The following is a 17,500-nucleotide window of genomic DNA, read 5'->3' as shown; positions in this document are numbered from 1 at the left end:
TCTTAATAAATAGTAGCTAAACATGGAAATGAAAACACCAGCAGCAAATACTGGTTATTGAGCAACACTTTGAGTCAATCAGAAGAATGACATGTAATGACCGATCTCCCCAGAGGTGGTGCTGTTGCTGCGGTTAAACCCTTGTGTTTTCTACTTAGAGAAACCCTTCCCCTCAGTGTTTCCTGAGGGCACTGGGGGGTCAGATAGAATGAGGACTGCTACGTGACGCTCCTCAGAGGGTCTGCATGACCTCCCACCTGCGGTTCAGCTGCTCCATCTGCTGAATGGAGCTGGAGCGGGTGAGGCCCTGGGGGGCCGGGGGCCCCGTGGGCCGCTGCCACGTGGTGGTCCGGTTCACGTGGTCCACGAAGAAGATCCTCCCATGGCTGTCGATCCTCGCCTCCCAGTCTGGAGAGGAAATACGCTCAGTCCACCCATCACCTCAACCCTATGCCATTGGGCTATTTCTGCCTAAAGTCATGACATTTTCTTGCCAAAACTGGATACATAATTAACTCTTCTGCATGTGCAAACTGCACCAGCCAACTCCAACCAGCTGATCCAGGTCTTTCATTCATTCATCTATTCATCTATCTGCTGAGAGCTTCAGAAGGAGCGCTGAGACTGGACCAGGAATCATTGAGCAGAGCCACAAGGGTTAAAGGTCACAGACAGTGTGGGAAAGACAACAACACGCTGTTCACGGCTTATAAGAGCGTCTTCCCTCAGGCTGCGGACACGGGTCACCATCCCGTCCCCCGACCGAGTGGACCGCTGCCTTCCAGTCCACGAGCCTGTCAGAGGAACCTGGCGCTGACCTTTTCATGGACGCTTAAACACAGAGCTTCCCTTCTTTCGATGTACACGACATCGATGTATCCGCCGGCTACTCACCTCCAGTCACAAACGGCTTCTAGACTTTAGACCTAGACCTGAGGCAGAGTATTACAGCAGCAGGGGGTCTCCACCCTGATGGGAGGGGGTCAGAGAGCAGGTGATATGGGGGGTCCCCACCCTGGCGGTGATGGGGGTCCGAGCAGCACTCACTGGGGGGCAGGGGCTCGTCCACGCGCTGGTACCGGTGCATGTCGTGGCGTACAGTAGGAAGGGAGGAGCGCACCGGGTGGCCGTTGACCTGGCTACCTACACGCAGAGAGGGGAAAGAGGACATGAAGTTACATGGTTAACTGCATATGTAACCTAAAAGGCTGTTTGCTGCATTAGAGTGCATCGTGGCACAACGAGACAACCATTGATCTCATTCGGTCCCGCTCCGTCCTCTACCTTCCTCCCCGTCCGTCTCCGTGGCAGCCTGATCTGAATCCACAGGCCCCACCTCTTTGGGTGTCCTTGACTCCGCCCCCTCCACTTGTTCTTCAGCCACTCCCCCGCTGGCCTGTAAGCTCCGCCTTCGCTCCGCAACCTGCTCGCTGGATTCCTGATTGGCTGAGGCGGACCCTCCTTCAGCCTGATTGGCTGGAGTTTGCACACTGATGGTGTCGACCGCATCTTGAATGCTTGGCAGGATATCAAGAACAGCAGGTCCCCCTGGATCTAAGGCCGTCTCTGCCCCTTCCTCAGTGTCCTGTTTAAACACAAGGCCAATTAGAAACCTTTGAAGCAAATGTTTAATATATATAATAATATTGCATTGCATCAAAGGATTCAAGTCAAAGTGATTGGACATGCCCCTGATGTAAATGTTAGCCTTTATGATGCTTATCTGAACAGCTAATGAAACGCCTTCATCACATATGACAATCCATGCACCCGATGGACGTCTGAAGCACCTTGGGATTGTCATTTGTAATGTAATAGTAAACACCTCACCACAGCCGTGGTCATGGTGATGGGACAGCTCTCAGAGGACGAGACCACGGTCTGTGGGGCCGTCGCCATGGAGCAGGAGTCCATCTCCGACAGAGGGTCCTCCCCCAGCGCCCGGCCCTCCTCCTGCTCCTCCAGGCTCCCCTGCAAAGCATGATGGGACATGGCCTCCGTGAAGGGCGTCTCGTCCACCTCGGAGAAGACGTCGGGCTCGGAGATGTCGTCCAGGCCGGGGTCCAGGTCCGGGAGCCCCTCCTCCTCCGCCAGCCCGTCCTCGTCCTCCGTGTCCTCAGCCGGCCGGGCCCGGCCGCGCGGCTCCGCCCCCGCCGGGTCTGGCGCCGGGGGCGGAGCCGGCGCCAACCGGCCCGGGTCCGGCCGGGTCTCGGGGAAGGGGTCCTCCTCCTCCTCCAGCGGGCCCATCTCCGAGGGGTCCCCCCCTCCGTTGAGCAGCAGGGGGGATCCCGGGACGGGGGTGAGGTCCTGGGCGCCCGAGGAGCGCTCGTCGTCCTCGTCCGAGTCGATGTGCAGCATGGCGCTGAGGCGCGTGTGCGTGGGGAAGCTGGAGCGCAGCTGGGGCGAGGCGGCGCCCAGCGGTCGCTCCCCCGGGCCCTTGGGCGCCTCGATGGCGTCCAGGCCCTCGCTGAGCGACCTCAGGAGCCTCTCGTGACCCGACAGCCCTTCGGCCCCGCCCACGAACATGGCCTCGGCGCCGCCCACCGCCGCCACGTCCTTCTGGGGGTGGTACGCCGCGGCCCCGCCCCCCCAGAGGGCCTGGGAGCAGTGGGAGCCGGTGGGGGAGTGGGCCGAGTGCACCATGCCCGGGAGGTGGTGGGGCAGGTCCTCGTCGTCGGACGGGGTTCCCGGGGCCCCGTTCAGGGACGACAGGCCGATGATGGAGTCGGGGGACGCCCCTGGGGACGCAGAGAGGGAGAGAGCCAATCAGACGGCAGGGCTGGAATAGATGGGGTTGGACTTTGGCCCTGAGATCAAGGGGACAGCATACAATAAAACAATATCCGAACAACAAAACGACTGAACAAGGTAACATTATACATCTGCTTGATAAAGTTATCCCCAGATTACGAGAGCTATCTACCGATAAAGACAGGTATCTCTGTGAGTGTACGTCTTTTATCTCGTTGATCTACGTCCCACTCGGCGTGCGTCTCGCTGGGACCCGAGGGAGTTCAGCGGAGTGAAGCGCTCCATGTCAATCAACTGGGAACCAAACCAACAACCAGTGGCGCTCTGTGCAGCAGCGGGGACAGGGCTTCGGGGGCGGGGCTTTGTGGGGCGTGGCTTTGGGGGCGGGCCTCGAGGGCTCGAGTGTCTCAAACTATGTCGACAGTGGCCCTACACGAGCAACGGTTCACTGGCTGCAGTTCACTTGGACACTGTACCGTACTGTACTGTACTGTACTGAACTGTACTGTACTGTACTGTACTGTACTGTACTGTACTGTACTGTACTGTACTGGGTATACTAGGTTATGTTACGCTCACTCATTAGAAGAGTCTCTGTAGGTCTGTCTGATTCAGTTTTCTTGTCAACATTCGGTTCAACTGACTTGGCGCTGAGCAGGTACAAAGTTATTTGGATGAGCGATACTCGAGAAAGCTGCAACAATCGGTCCGTTCCTGACAGGCACTGAGGACCGGCGGAGCGGCCGTGGGGAGGGTGAACCGGTTTGAACGAGCGGATCTCGAACGAGCTGCACGCGGCCATGCGGGAGGCCCAGCGATCTGCTCGTTCAGAACACAACCTTTTGCACTGCATTAGTTCCTATAATAGTAATAACTTGTCAGTAAACATCAATACACAATGAATCATCATCAAAGATGATGAATCAATGACTTCATACATAATTAAAGAGGCCCAAAATAAACACAGTTCATATTTGAGCAACACACACAGCATGTTGAGCCGTAATTCTCTCTTCTTTTCTGATATAAGAGTACTTCTTCCAAAGCGTGTTTGAACTGGAGCATGGCGTCTAAAGCAGGGCTGTCCAATAGGAGGGTCTCTCTGTGAGGGGGGGTCGTGGGTGGGCTCACCGTCGGGCCCGGTGGAGGTGAGCTCCACTCTGAACTGCATCTGCCCGCTGACGTGCTCGGTGGGCAGCCGGCGACACAGAGAGAAGGAGACGGGCTGGACCCTGGGGGGAGACGGGGAGAGGGGAGGGAGAGGGTGGTGGATGTCGTCTAACTGGACTGTCTATGCAGTGTAAAGGGTGTGTGACGCAAAGACATCCACAGAAATGACAATATATCAAATCATCTTTTTAATAACGATTGTGTAGGGGTGTATATCTTATTGAATCTCTTGAGTTATAGAATAATGTGAGAATGCAATGTTGTGTGATCATAGAATTATGTGTACTGATTTGTGTAGCTTTTATTGTGTCTTTTTTCTCATCTGGTTTGGTTTTTACTAGAGCAACACATGTTTGTGTGCGCTTCACTTACCCAGGAATCTTCTCAATGAGCCTCTGAACAGGAATTGTCAGCTGACCCAAGAAGCGTTTGATGATTGGTCGACTTTTTGCAAACTTATCCTTGACCTCGATGTACAGTATGTCTGTCATAAGTGCTACGAAAGTATATTTCTGGAGAGAGATTCAGAAAAATTGCATTTTCTTATTTTCAAAATTATCTTAAATTTGAACTGATAAATCCAAAACATGTTTCATATATTTACATTGGAATATTGTAACACTAATAGAATGCCAGAGGGTTAACTAGAGCACTAACTAACAGGAGCCCTAGCTGTGAGTGCTAAGTAGAACACTGACAGGAATGCTGGCTATGAGTGCTGGATTACTAGAACCCTAACCAGAAAACTAACTCAATAGCTTGCTGGGAGCACTAACTATAACTTGATATTTAGAGCCCTAACCAGAATGCTAACTTAATAGCTAGCTGTGAGCAATAACTATAACTTCATAACTAGAGCCCTAACCAGAATGCTAACTTAATTGCTAGCTGTGAGCAAAACCTATAACTTGATAACTAGGGCCCTAAACAGAATGCTAACTTAATAGCTAGCTGTGAGCAATAACTATAACTTGATAACTAGAGCCCTAACTAGTATGCTATCTTGAGGACAGGCTCTGAGCACTAATGATAACTTGATAACTAGAGCCCTAACCAGAATGCTAACTTGATGACTGGCTGTTAGCACTACCTATAACTTGATAACTAGAGCCCTAACCAGATTGCTAACTTAATAGCTAGCTGTGAGTAATAACTATTATTTGATTACTAAAGCCCTAACCCGAATGCTTACTTGATGACTGGCTGTGAGCAGTAATGATAACTTGGCAACTAGAGCCCTAACCAGAATGATAACTTGATGACTTGATAACTTAATAACCAGAATGCTATCTTAATAGCTTGCTGTGAGCAATAACTATAACTTAATAACTAACCAGAATGTTAACTTGATAACTAGAGCCCTAACCAAAATGCTAACTTGAGAACTAGAGATCGAACCAGAATGCTAACTTGATGACTAGAGCCCTAACCAGAATACTAACTTGAGAACTAGAGGCCTAACAGAGTGCTAACTTGCTGACAGTGAGCACTACCTATAATTTGATAACTAGAGCCCTTACCAGAATGCTAACTTGATAACTTGAGCCCTGACCAGAGTGCTTACTTACTGACAGTGAGCAATAACTATAACTTGATAACTGGAGCCCTAACCAGAGTGCTAACTTGCTGATGGTGAGCGCTACTTATACCTTGATAACTAGAGCCCTAACCAGAATGCTAACTTGATAAATAGAGCCCTAACCAGAGTGCTAACTTGATAACTAGAGCCCTAACCAGAGTGCTAACCTGATAACTAGAGCCCTAACCAGAGTGCTAAATTGATAACTAGAGCCCTAACCAGAGTGCTAACCTGATAACTAGAGCCCTAACCAGAGGGCTAACTTGATAACTAGAGCCCTAACTAGAGGGCTAACTTGATAACTAGAGCCCTAACCAGAGTGCTAACCTGATAACTAGAGCCCTAACCAGAGTGCTAACGTGATAACTAGAGCCCTAACCAGAGTGCTAACCTGATAACTAGAGCCCAAACCAGAGTGCTAACCTGATAACTAGAGCCCTAACCAGAGTGCTAACCTGATAACTAGAGCCCTAACCAGAGTGCTAACCTGATAACTAGAACCCTAACCAGAGTGCTAACCTGATAACTAGAGCCCTAACCAGAGTGCTAACCTGATAACTAGAGCCCTAACCAGAGTGCTAACCTGATAACTAGAGCCCTAACCAGAGTGCTAACGTGTTGACGGTGAGCACTACCTCTCCGTGCCACACGGGGTTGGTGGTGTTGGCGATGATGGCGGAGCGCCTCTCCTGGCCGTGGTGACTGAAGGTGGGGAACATACTCCTCTTCCCCGGGTGGATGGACATCTTCAGGTAGGGGTCAGGGTTGAAGAACATCCCCTTTTTCAGACCCGTGGCCCGGAGATCTGGCACAACAAAAGGCAGAGGTTAGCAACCTGCTACCCCAGAGGCACTGGGGGCAGGGGAGGTGAACTGTGAACTGTCATTGGAGAGCTTTGAGGAGGAAAAATAATAATAATACATTTGATTTTTGGCGCCTGTCAAGTCACCCAAGGTCACCTTACATAGAGTAAAAAGCATATAATAACAACAACAAAGCTACAAAATAACAGCATCAAAAATTATTTTATAATGTGGAGTACTCTACATGTAATAGCAGCTCACTGCTGCCAACAAATCTGTTGTTTCAGTCAGCTTGGTCACCAGTCACCATCTAAAGACTTGGTCACCAGTCACCATCTAAAGACACCCTGATTCACCACCATCACCACAATTAAATAGGCAAATGCGTGCCTATTTCTATGTCATATTTTAAGCCATCCAATCAAAATTATCATCGTAATTCATACATGATTACGCCCATTATGGTGATAAAGATAAGATGGTGATGGTGATGATGATGAGGATGAGGATGGCAATGAAGATGTTCTTTATGTCAAATGTTGACTCAGAAACCACAGACTTTTGGACAGCAGTGAGCAGCTAATATATGTGGTAACACCACCTGTCAAAGCTCTCCAATGTTCCTGAGACATTTCACAGCATCAAATCTGGAGGGCCTGGATTTATTAGGCCGAAACCTCTATCTTGTGCCAAGACAATCACACACACACTCACACTCTCACACGCACAGACACACACACACACACACACACACACACACACACACACACACAGAGACACACAGATACAAACACACATTATCATAAACAAGCACACTCACACACGTGACAGCTCACCTGTCAGAGTGAAGCTGATGAGTTTCCGGGGGTGGTCCGTCCCCACCTGTTCTGATAATCCCTCGACCTGACACAGACAGGGTCATAATAAAGACATGCAGCACCATGCTCTCTCTATGTCTCTCTCTCTCTCTCTGACACACACACACACACACACTGTTCTCTCTCTGTGACTTTCCCCTAGACACCCACACACACCCTCTCTCTCTTTCGAATGGTAGCAATGTGCAATAAATCCAGCTACATGCACAACACTACAGCCTCTCTCGCCCCCTCTCCCTCCCTCTCCTGTACCCACATAGACATGCATGAGTGTGTGAGGGGTGTAGGTACCAGGACTCCCGGGTTCTTCACGGTGATGCAGGGCGTGGTGGCGCGAAGGGCTCCACTCACTCCGTGGTAGTACTTAAAGCACACCTTGGTCTCAGCTGCACACAGACAAGCACATTAGCTGGGCTGTCCGTCTTTGAGGTCCTCCATCAGTTCAGTCAGGACCCGTCCTTGCTAATAGCGGCTGGAGCTCGTGGGTGAAGGGCTGAAAAGGGCTCAATGAAGGACCATGAACTGGACCGCAGAGCTGGATTCACCCCTCTTCCTCTCCCCCCTCTCCCTCTCTCCCCTCCCCCCTCTCCCCCCCTCTCCACCCTCTCCCCTCTCCCCTCTGTCTCCTCTCCCCTCTCTCCCCCTTTCTCCCCTCTCCCCTGTCTCCCCCCCTTCTCCGCTCTGTCTCCTCTCCCCTTTCTCCCCCGTCTCCCCTCTGTCTCCTCTCTCCCCCTCCCCCCTGCTCCCCCCTCTCCCCTATCCCCTCTCTCCCCCCTACTCCCCCCTCTTCCCTCTCTCTCCTCTCCCCTCTCTCCCCCTCCCCCCTGCTCCCCCCTCTCCCCTATCCCCTCCCTCCCCCTTACTTCCCCCTCTCCCCTCTCTCCTCTCCCCCCTCTCCGCTCTCTCTCCTCTCCCCTCTCTCCCCCTCTCTCCCCTCCCCCCTGCTCCCCCCTCTCCCCCTTACTCCCCCCTCTCTCCTCTCCCCCCTCTCCGCTCTCTCTCCTCTCCCCTCTCTCTCCCCCTCCCCCCTGCTCCCCCCTCTCCCCTATCCCCTCCCTCCCCCTTACCCCCCCCTCTCCCCTCTCTCCTCTCCCCCCTCTCCCCTCTCTCTCCTCTCCCCTCTCTCCCCCTTTCTCCCCCTCCCCCCTGCTCCCCCCTCTCCCCTATCCCCTCTCTCCCCCCTACTCCCCCCTCTCCTCTCCCCCCTCTCCCCCCTCTCCCCTCTCTCCTCTCCCCCCTCTCCCCCCCTCTCCCCTCTCTCTCCTCTCCCCTCTCTCCCCCTCCCCCCTGCTCCCCCCTCTCCTCTTCCCCCCCTCTCCCCTCTCTCCCCCCTACTCCCCCGTCTCCCCCTCTCCCAGCCTGCCCGGGTGCCTTACGCTCCATGAAGTAGGGTCCAGCCTCCAGCCTCCAGACGATCTGGCCTCTCTGGGTGCCGTTGACTCCTCTGTTCTTGCAGTCCCACACGTTGGAGGGGCTGGTCTCATCTGGAACACCACCAGGTTAGGTTAATGCTGTGCCTGCTGCTGTTAAACTGATCATGATCATGGTTAGTACATAAAAACATTGTGCTGCTTCTATGTACTTTACATTGGTGGAGCCTTCAGATAAGAAAGAACATTGCAGGCTTTTGGAGCAGAGCAATATGTGAATGTGGCAAGATTCTATTTTTTTTAAGAGATTTAAGGTACATCTTACGGAAAACTGGCACAATTTTCCATAAATGACTGCAATACTCTTAGAAAGTAAAATATCCCTTTAATCACAAAATAATAAGGGTTGTGTCTCTCAGAAGGGAAGAGAACATTCTAGCAAACAAAGGAATGCATTGTAGTACCATCAACACTATGCGTCTACTTCAGAGTCATCCTGAGCGTATATCTTCACGTTAGGATCGTCTTTCTACAACGCGGTGAGGAAGAGGACAGCGGGAGACGGGGGCACTAGCGGGAACAGGTCGGCCCGGCCAACGCTTGTGATGACCTCATCTCGATGACATCATCACCCAAACACAGCAGAGGGGTCCTCGACCCCACCCTCACACCGCTCGGGGTGGTGACCGTCCTCTCTCTCCAAAACCTCGAGAACGTAACCTCTCAAACATGGAGCTCTTAAAATACCTCCACTATAACCTCTAGAGGAAAAACAACCCATACAGGCTGAGGGGGATTCCGCTGCATGAAGCACTTTAAACACTGGCACGCGCACCTGCACAGACACACGCACGCACGCACGCACGCACGCACGCACGCACATCAGGAAAATGAACCATCAGGCTCAGCTGATGCGCAACGGAAGCACTGTCAAGCGATATGTGTGTGTCTTTGTGTGCATGCGCAAGTGTGTGCGTAACAATTTGCATTTTTATGTGTCTGCACACACATGCAAGTCATTTACAGTCAGTCAGGCGGTGCGCGTGTGTGTGTGTGTGTGTGTGTGTCTTTATGTGTTAGTGTGTGCGTGTGTGTGTGTGTGTGTGTGTGTGTGTGTGTGTGTGTGTGTGTGTGTGTGTGTGTGTGTGTGTGTGTATGTATGTGTGTGTGTGTGTGCTTGTGTTTGTCTGTGTGGGTGTGTTGACGTGGCGTATTACGGTTGTTACGGTTGATACATTAAACTACTTTATATAATGTGTTTGTATGTGCAGTGCACCCCTGTGTCTGTGGGCCTATGCACACCAGGACGGGTATGATTGTGCGTGCAGGCCTATGTGTGTGTTTGTGTGTGTGTGAAGGTAAGTGGCAGCAGGACGAGGGCGTTGTGAGGGTCGCCTATCATTGAATGTCTGCTTAGTAGTGGAAAGCAGCGGCCTCAGGGGCCCGCCGGCGACCCCGCGGCGGTAATGAAGTCCTGATGGCCCCTGGAGATCGATAGCATGCAGCCCGGCCTTCCACCCGTCACATGTCACTAATACTCCTCAGACACCGCCCTGCCCGCCGGGAGGCTCCGGGTCAGAAGACGAGCGCCCCCCGGGCGGCGCTGGAGGTCTTCGTATCGACGAGGCGACGAGAGGAGCTTCACTCCGTCTCCATCTGGGTTTGGTTTAACCTTTCAGTCGCAGCGAACACGCGGAATCGGTCATAAATAGAGCGGCACGGCAAACCACACGATGCCGGTAGCACACAACCGCTGAGCTATTGTTTTTACCGCCTCTGATGTTCAAATATCGTTAACTGTTCAAGGTTGACGGCCGGCCAGGCCGCGCCAGGCCGTGTATTCCAACCCCCCCCCCCCCTGTCAGATTCCTGTCGCTGAGCAGGATTAGCTGCACTATGGGAGCCCACCCCGGACGGCGGCGGAGAGGTGTGTGTGTTCGGTGAGGGTTTCTGTTATCGTACACCGAGGGGAAGCTGTGGTGGTGTCGACTCAGCCCCCGGCCCCCCGCCCGCTAAGCGTTTCAGTATCGACGCTCAGAGCAGGAGGCTCCAACGCAAGATGCTACCTGGCTATTCTCAGCTCCCCGAAATAAAAGCGCCACAATCAGCTAACCCCGAGGACAGCTGGCGTCAGGTTCGCCCCGCGAGCGGCCGTGGTTTGTTTGAACCTCAGAGTTTTCTTTTTCTTGGAGAGACACATTGGTGCACTAACCACAGTATTCAGTCAGCTACTAATTCCTGATCATTGTCCAACTTTTATGGTGAAGACCTTTCCTCTATAGTCTTGTTTTCCTTGAAGATCACATAACATGCTTTTTTTAGGATTAATAATTGCAGTGGGGGTACTATATATACCCCTATAGGGTAATAGGGTTACATGCATGTTTGTCAAAAATTCTGCTTAATATTCTCACACTGTTCATTTATGCAAGACCAATTTCAGCATCTTTCAAAAGCGGATTTGTATCGTGTCGCTTTAGGGCCCCCCTCCCGTGGGGGGGGGCCCAGGCCGATGTTATCGGTCAGCACGCCCCCTCTGTTGCGAATGCTTTGCGCATGAGTCGGAAAATCCACACCCGCAAGAAGTTGTAAACATTGCAGATAGCCGGGAGGCGGTGCTTCTGTAATGCAGGGCCGCCCACAGCACAGTCGGACTCACAGAGTGTTACGGAAATAAAGTTGAAGCCCGAGCGAGCCGTTTCACACACTCATTGAGGGGCGTTCTCAGTGGGCACGAATACCCCCCCCTGGCTCGGACTTCGATTTTTCTGAGTTAGCAGAAGTAAAACAGTCTAAAGCAAAGGGATAAGTCGAAATAGCGTGCTCTTCCCCCGTTAAGTAAGGTGACAGTAAGGGACAATGGACTACAGCAGCCGGGGCCTCACCGATGTGGTACAGGCCGATCCAGTCGGTGGCGTCCACCTCCTCCTTGATGTCCCAGGAGATGACCAGGTTCTGGCCGCGGTTCAGCGTGAACTCCAGCGTGGACGCCGTGAGCGAGGAGCGGCTCTGCGAGCTCACCAGGTCCGTGTCGCTGTTGGCCCTCGGGAGCCCCATGGGGCCGCTGGCCCCCGACACAGAGTCGGCGTTGGCCGCACCGCCCCGCTCCGCCAGCGTGCGCAGGTTGTCCGGGCTCAGGGTGTGGCGCAGGTGGGGGCTCCGCCGCCGCGGAGCCGACAGGTGCTCCCGGCTGCCCACGGCCAGGTGGGGGGGGTTCTGACTGCGGGTCCGGGGGGGCAGCACGGCGGTGGCCAGGGACGGACGCATGGTGGTGTCGGGCGGGTGGGGACGTCAAAAGGAGCTCAGGGCGGAGGGGGGTGGACGGGGAGGGGAGAGGCAGTATTCCGGGGGACTCAAACACTCTACGGTGTAACGGGGGTCTCCTCACTGGCCCGGGGAGCGCTGGGTTGGAGGGGACATGGGGAGCTTGGAGCTGACAGGTGGGTTCAGGTTTGTCGGCAGGTGTTCTTTGGGGATTGTTCTCTGGGGTGGGCTCGGGGTGGGCGGAGACATAGGTAGCGCTGTTGTTCAGGTGCTCACCTTGGAAAAGGAGTCCACTAGAGGCAACCTAGTCCAAGAGAGACCTAGGTAGCAGCACCCAGATAGAAGATCAGGTGGGTAGAGGTCCTGGTGGTCCTTCTCCATGAAGACCCTCTCAGACTGGGGCCAGGGGGTCCGCACCAGGGACCATGGTGGAGACTCTGGATGAGATCAGAACCCGAGCTTCCTCGTCCAAGTTCGACAACCACAGCACCCTGATGGATGGAGAAGGAGAGGTTAGAGTTAAATACTAGAGAGAGAGGGGGAGAGAGAGAGAGAGAGAGAGAGACAGAGACAGAGAGAGAGAGAGAGATAGAGAGAGAGAGAGAGAGAGAGAGAGAGAGAGAGAGAGAGAGAGAGAGAGGAGAGAGAGAGAGAGAGAGAGAGAGAGAGAGAGAGAGAGAGAGAGAGAGAGAGAGAGAGAGAGAGAGACAGAGACAGAGACAGAGACAGAGAGAGAGAGAGAGAGAGTAAGAGGGGCAGGCAGATGGACAGAGAACCAACAAAGTGTGAAACAGACAGAACGACAGACAGCCAGAGACCCAGCGACGGAGGAAAGGCAAATTGAGTTGGCGAGACAGAAAGGCTAATGGAAAGAGCAAGACAGGGAGGAGAAAGGCAGCGAGAGGGTGGAAAAGAGGGAGAAAGAGGTGAGGAGAAAGCGCCAGAGAGAAAGTACCAAATCACCCTGACAGAGTAACAGCGGTGGAGGGGGGAGGTGAACACACATCATTCATCTGGGGCCCTGTGGGCTGTCAAGGCCCCCCTCTCAGAGACGGATAACCACACTGGAACCTTCTATTATTTCACCCCCTTTAAACCTGCGGTCCACGGGCAGCCCCGTGCCGGCGGCCCGCTGTTTGACCATAACACCAGCAGAAACATCGATATTAACCTGCATCTAAGTGTTTGATGCTCCGTAGTGTTTAATAGTCTTGGTGCTTTTACCCCCGCTGGGCGGTACAGTACGCTCTGGGGAGGATGCTAGGGTGAGCCGATTCAATTAGAAGCACATTCACTAAAGACCCGGTGGCTGTTCCCAACATGCGCTGAGGACGAGAGACATGGAGACAGAGCAGGAGAGAGAGGTATATGAGAGAGCTATAGCGCTTAGTTTCACTTTATTTGGATTCATTTTCAGGAATTAGAACAGCAAAAAAAACAAATGGAAGCCCTTCAGGTCAACCTATCTCCAAAGACAGAGACAAGCAGAGAGAGAGACACACACAAATAGGCACATGCAAGCCTCAGGCACGCACAATATAGCAAAGAGAGACGAGTGCAGTACACACACACACGCAGACACACACACACACACACACACAAATCTTTAACTACACTCCTACGCTCTCTCAGAACAGGATGTCTCGGTGGGAACAGAGGGAGCCGGCAGGCAGCTGTTTGTGGCTGGAAGGATGCTTTTAAATCAGCCAAGGCCTGTTCAGAAGCCACCGGGGGACAGCAATGTCACGCCGGCAACCAGCCGCCATTTTGTTTGAAATGGTGACAGGAACGCGCACGGGACTGCTTCTGGACAGAAACTGGCCAACCACAGCTTCATTATTATAGACATATATTTATTTGTTTTGTGTTCTTTTTTTTGATGGAAAAGCAGTGTGGTGAAATGTGAGCTAAGGCACGGCCTAATAGTTCCTTTAGGTCCGGGCTGACCAGGGGGAGGCGGCCTGTTGGAGCTAAGCATGACTAGTAATACGTTGGCAAGAAGACTTACCATGACATTCACACAGATCTTTTGTTTACAGATCTGTTCCCTCCAGACCCACTCTGATGTGAATAAGCACACTCTATGAGCAGGACACACAGGAGGGAAGGGATGCATGGGTCACCAACACCCGGTCAACAGCACTGACATCAGAACTGTCATCAGAGAAGAACAGCCTCATGGAGTGATGGGGAATAGAAGCTGAAGCAGCAGCAGCAGCAGAAGCATATACAATGGATCTGTCATTCCCTTGATTCATTAAGGGACCAGGAGACGCTGGCTGGCGTTCACACCATCCTCGAGGAAGGAGACTGCATGGGGGAGTTCACAGACTCATTTGGGAGGTTGAGGGCAAAGGACTTTGAAGGGCAGTTGACACTCATGGCAGGGTCGTGTGGAAACCTGTTGGCCTTTCTTCTATTGATCGGCCACTTATTTTACAGAACTGGCGGATTCAGAAACAGATTCTGCTCCGATTAGCGACATTACGGATCATTTGTGGGTTCTGCGTGACATCTGTATGAATACGTTCTTCAGTGATTGGCGGCTGGCTATTTGAGGATGAACGCATTACGACCGTAGCTGTGTCTTTTGAACTGTGTAGGCCTGCACAGTTTTTTAATAAGATAAATGAATCACGTTATGTGTCCCAGCAGAAGATAACTTCGTGGTGAGGTGGCTCTATTTATGCTGATTGGCTGAGCTTCAGAGCTCAGAGCCACGATGGGGGATTTTCATATGACAAGAGGGAAGGCTTGATGCTGCTGAACCCATGAGATTACCACACACACATGCAGCATGCCGCACATGCACCAAGTACGCACACACACGCAAGCGCAATCACACACACACACACACACATTATGCACACACACACGCAAGCAAGCACGGAAACATGCAAGCAAGCACACACACACACACACACACACACACACACACACACACACACACACACACACACACACACACACACACACACACACACACACACACACACAGATTATATGCGCACGCAGTACCCATGCATGCGTTCACATTGAAACAAATATATGAATCATGTACACATGCATTGTACACACACACACACACACACACACACACACACACACACACACACACACACACAATCAAGGGATTTATGACTGAATAAAACCTTCATCATGGATGAAGGCATGAGTAAATCCTTCTTACAATGGAACATACTCTTTTAGACACACACACACGTACGCACTCACACAGCAGGCACGCAGGCCTGCAAGCACACACACACACACACACACACACACACACACACACACCACACACACCACACACACCACACACACCACACACACACACACACACACACACCACACACACCACACACACACACACACACACACACACACATGCAGGGCACAGCAGGGACTTGTTTCTCTAAGCACAGTTCAGAGAGGAAAAGAGAGCAGGTACATGTAAGCACCAGTGCTGCGTTACATAACCCCCACCCCCCACCCCTCAGCCCCCTCCCCTCACCCCCCATCCCTCAGGCTCCACCCCACAGCCCTCACCCCCCCCCCCCCCCCCCCCCCCCCCCCCCCCCCCCAGCGCCCCCACCCCACAGCCCTCAGCCCCACAGACATTCCTTCCAGGGTGGCCAGTCGCAGGAGGAGAGGAGGCTGGCTTCTGTCTCCCCTGGCTGGGCCTGGAGGGAGAGCAGAGCCCTACCCCCCAAGGCTCCAGATATCAGACAACACAGCATGACCTCCGGGAAGGGCACCCCACCACCAACAGCACTACCACCACCACCACCACCACCACCACCACCACCACCAACAGCGCCACCACCACCACCTCCACCACCACCACCACGTCCACCTCAACTACCACTACCACCACCACAGCCACCACCATCACCGACAACTCCACCACCACCCCCACATCCACCTCCACCACCACCACCAACAGCGCCACCACATCCACCTCCACCACCACCACTACCACCACCTCCACCTCCACCTCCACCACCAACAGCGCCACCACGTCCACCACCACCACCACCACGCCCACCACCACGTCCACCACCACCACATCCACATCCACCTCCACTTCCACCACCACAGCCACCACCACCGACAACTCCACCACCACCACCCCAGCCACCACTGCCAGTGCCACCTCAACCTCAACGTCCACCTCAACCACCACAGCCACCATTCAACCACCACCACCACCACTACCATGGCCATCGCCACCTCCACCTCTATCCCTACCACCACCACCACCACCACCACCATCACCACTACCACCACCACCACCACCACCACCACCACCAACACCAACACTAGTGGTGACTGGATTCCATCCAGATGGATTATTTTGCCCCCTCTGACTCCCAGGACCTCTCCAAGACTGTTGTCTCTCTTTATTTGGGATCCTAATCCTAATTTAAAGGGAGCACAGCTGGCCTGTTCAGAGATTAACGGCTGACTGAAGCATTGCGAAGGAGAGCTGGAGTGGAATATAATCAAATATAATAGAGTAGAATAGAATCATATTGAATAGAATCGGATATGATGATACAATATATAACCACAATGGGATGTAATAGAGACTAATGGAATGTAATATAAGATAATACTATGGAAAATGATGGAATAGAATAGAGCAGTATTGAGTATAATATAATTTAACATCATAGAGTACGATAGAGTAGGATGGATGCAGCCATCCCGCACAGTGGTCTGTAAGATATATATATACATACTATAATAATTAGAGCTGTCAAGCGATTAAAATATTTAATCGTGATTAATCGCATTAATGTCATAGTTAACTCACGATTAATCGTGATTAATCACAAAATATTTTTCTATGCTAAATATCCCTTGATTTTTTTGTCCCATAATTCTTCGCATTTTAATTCTCTTATCAACATGGTGAAGTGCATTGGCTTGCCTTGTGCAAATTATTTTTTATTGATAACAACATTGGCATATACTGATCAAAACAGGACGATACAAAAAAAGAGCCTATAGTGCAATTAAACGACTGCTTTGAACAAATGTCATTTGAACATAGCAGTCAGGCTACTGCTTCTTTGTTTTGAGCCAAAGAAAAAAAAGTGCTGTTTTTTTTTTAAATAAAATAATTGCGTTAATCGCGCAATAAAAAATTTAGCGCCGTTAAATTTGCTTTGCGTTAACGCCGTTAATAACGCGTTTAAATGACAGCTCTAATAATAATATAACAATACATAATATAGTGTTACTTATTTGGTGTTATTTAGGGTTGAAGGTAAACTATAAACAAAGACGCAGCAGCTAGGAGGATTTACTGCAGCTTAAGAGGATTTTGTGTGTGTGTGCTTGGCTGTGTGTGTGTGTGTGTGTGTGTGTGTGTGTGTGTGTGTGTGTGTGTGTGTGTGTGTGTGTGTGTGTGTGTGTTTGTGGTGGGGGGGGCTGATTGGATGCGTGGTTGAAAGGTGCGGGGATGTCACTGAAAGGATTTTCCTTCTATCTGTCTGCATTGGTGTGTGTACGTGTTTATGTGCATGATGGATATGTGTGTCTGTATGTGTGTGTGTGTGTGTGTGCGTGTTTGCACATCTGTTTATCAGTGAGCGATCTATTCTTTGTTAACTGTATTGATGCATTCGTAGGCAACAATGTGCATGTTCGGTTGTGGCAGTGTTTATACGTGCATGT

At 51.9% G+C, this 17,500-nt stretch overlaps 1 protein-coding gene across 1 annotated transcript in view; it reads right to left on the bottom strand.

The window, feature by feature from the left end:
- Positions 1 to 17,500, bottom strand: part of hecw2a (HECT, C2 and WW domain containing E3 ubiquitin protein ligase 2a) — a 50,368-nt gene that overhangs the window by 28,814 nt on the left and 4,054 nt on the right. The window contains exons 2-12 of the mRNA XM_030338916.1: positions 11,437 to 12,306; positions 8,558 to 8,665; positions 7,473 to 7,567; positions 7,140 to 7,206; positions 6,136 to 6,305; positions 4,294 to 4,433; positions 3,883 to 3,983; positions 1,831 to 2,738; positions 1,285 to 1,585; positions 1,048 to 1,143; positions 258 to 408 (exon numbers count right to left, since the gene is read on the bottom strand). Of these exons, the coding sequence (XP_030194776.1) occupies positions 258 to 408; positions 1,048 to 1,143; positions 1,285 to 1,585; positions 1,831 to 2,738; positions 3,883 to 3,983; positions 4,294 to 4,433; positions 6,136 to 6,305; positions 7,140 to 7,206; positions 7,473 to 7,567; positions 8,558 to 8,665; positions 11,437 to 11,818 (2,519 nt within the window). The 5' untranslated portion in view covers positions 11,819 to 12,306. The remainder of the gene's footprint in view (positions 1 to 257; positions 409 to 1,047; positions 1,144 to 1,284; positions 1,586 to 1,830; positions 2,739 to 3,882; positions 3,984 to 4,293; positions 4,434 to 6,135; positions 6,306 to 7,139; positions 7,207 to 7,472; positions 7,568 to 8,557; positions 8,666 to 11,436; positions 12,307 to 17,500) is intronic.

This window comes from Gadus morhua, chromosome 17, assembly GCF_902167405.1.
Source record: "Gadus morhua chromosome 17, gadMor3.0, whole genome shotgun sequence".
Classification (NCBI taxonomy): Eukaryota; Metazoa; Chordata; class Actinopteri; order Gadiformes; family Gadidae; genus Gadus; species Gadus morhua.
Note: the sequence above shows the minus strand (reverse complement) of the source record. Positions and strands in the feature narration are given on the sequence as shown.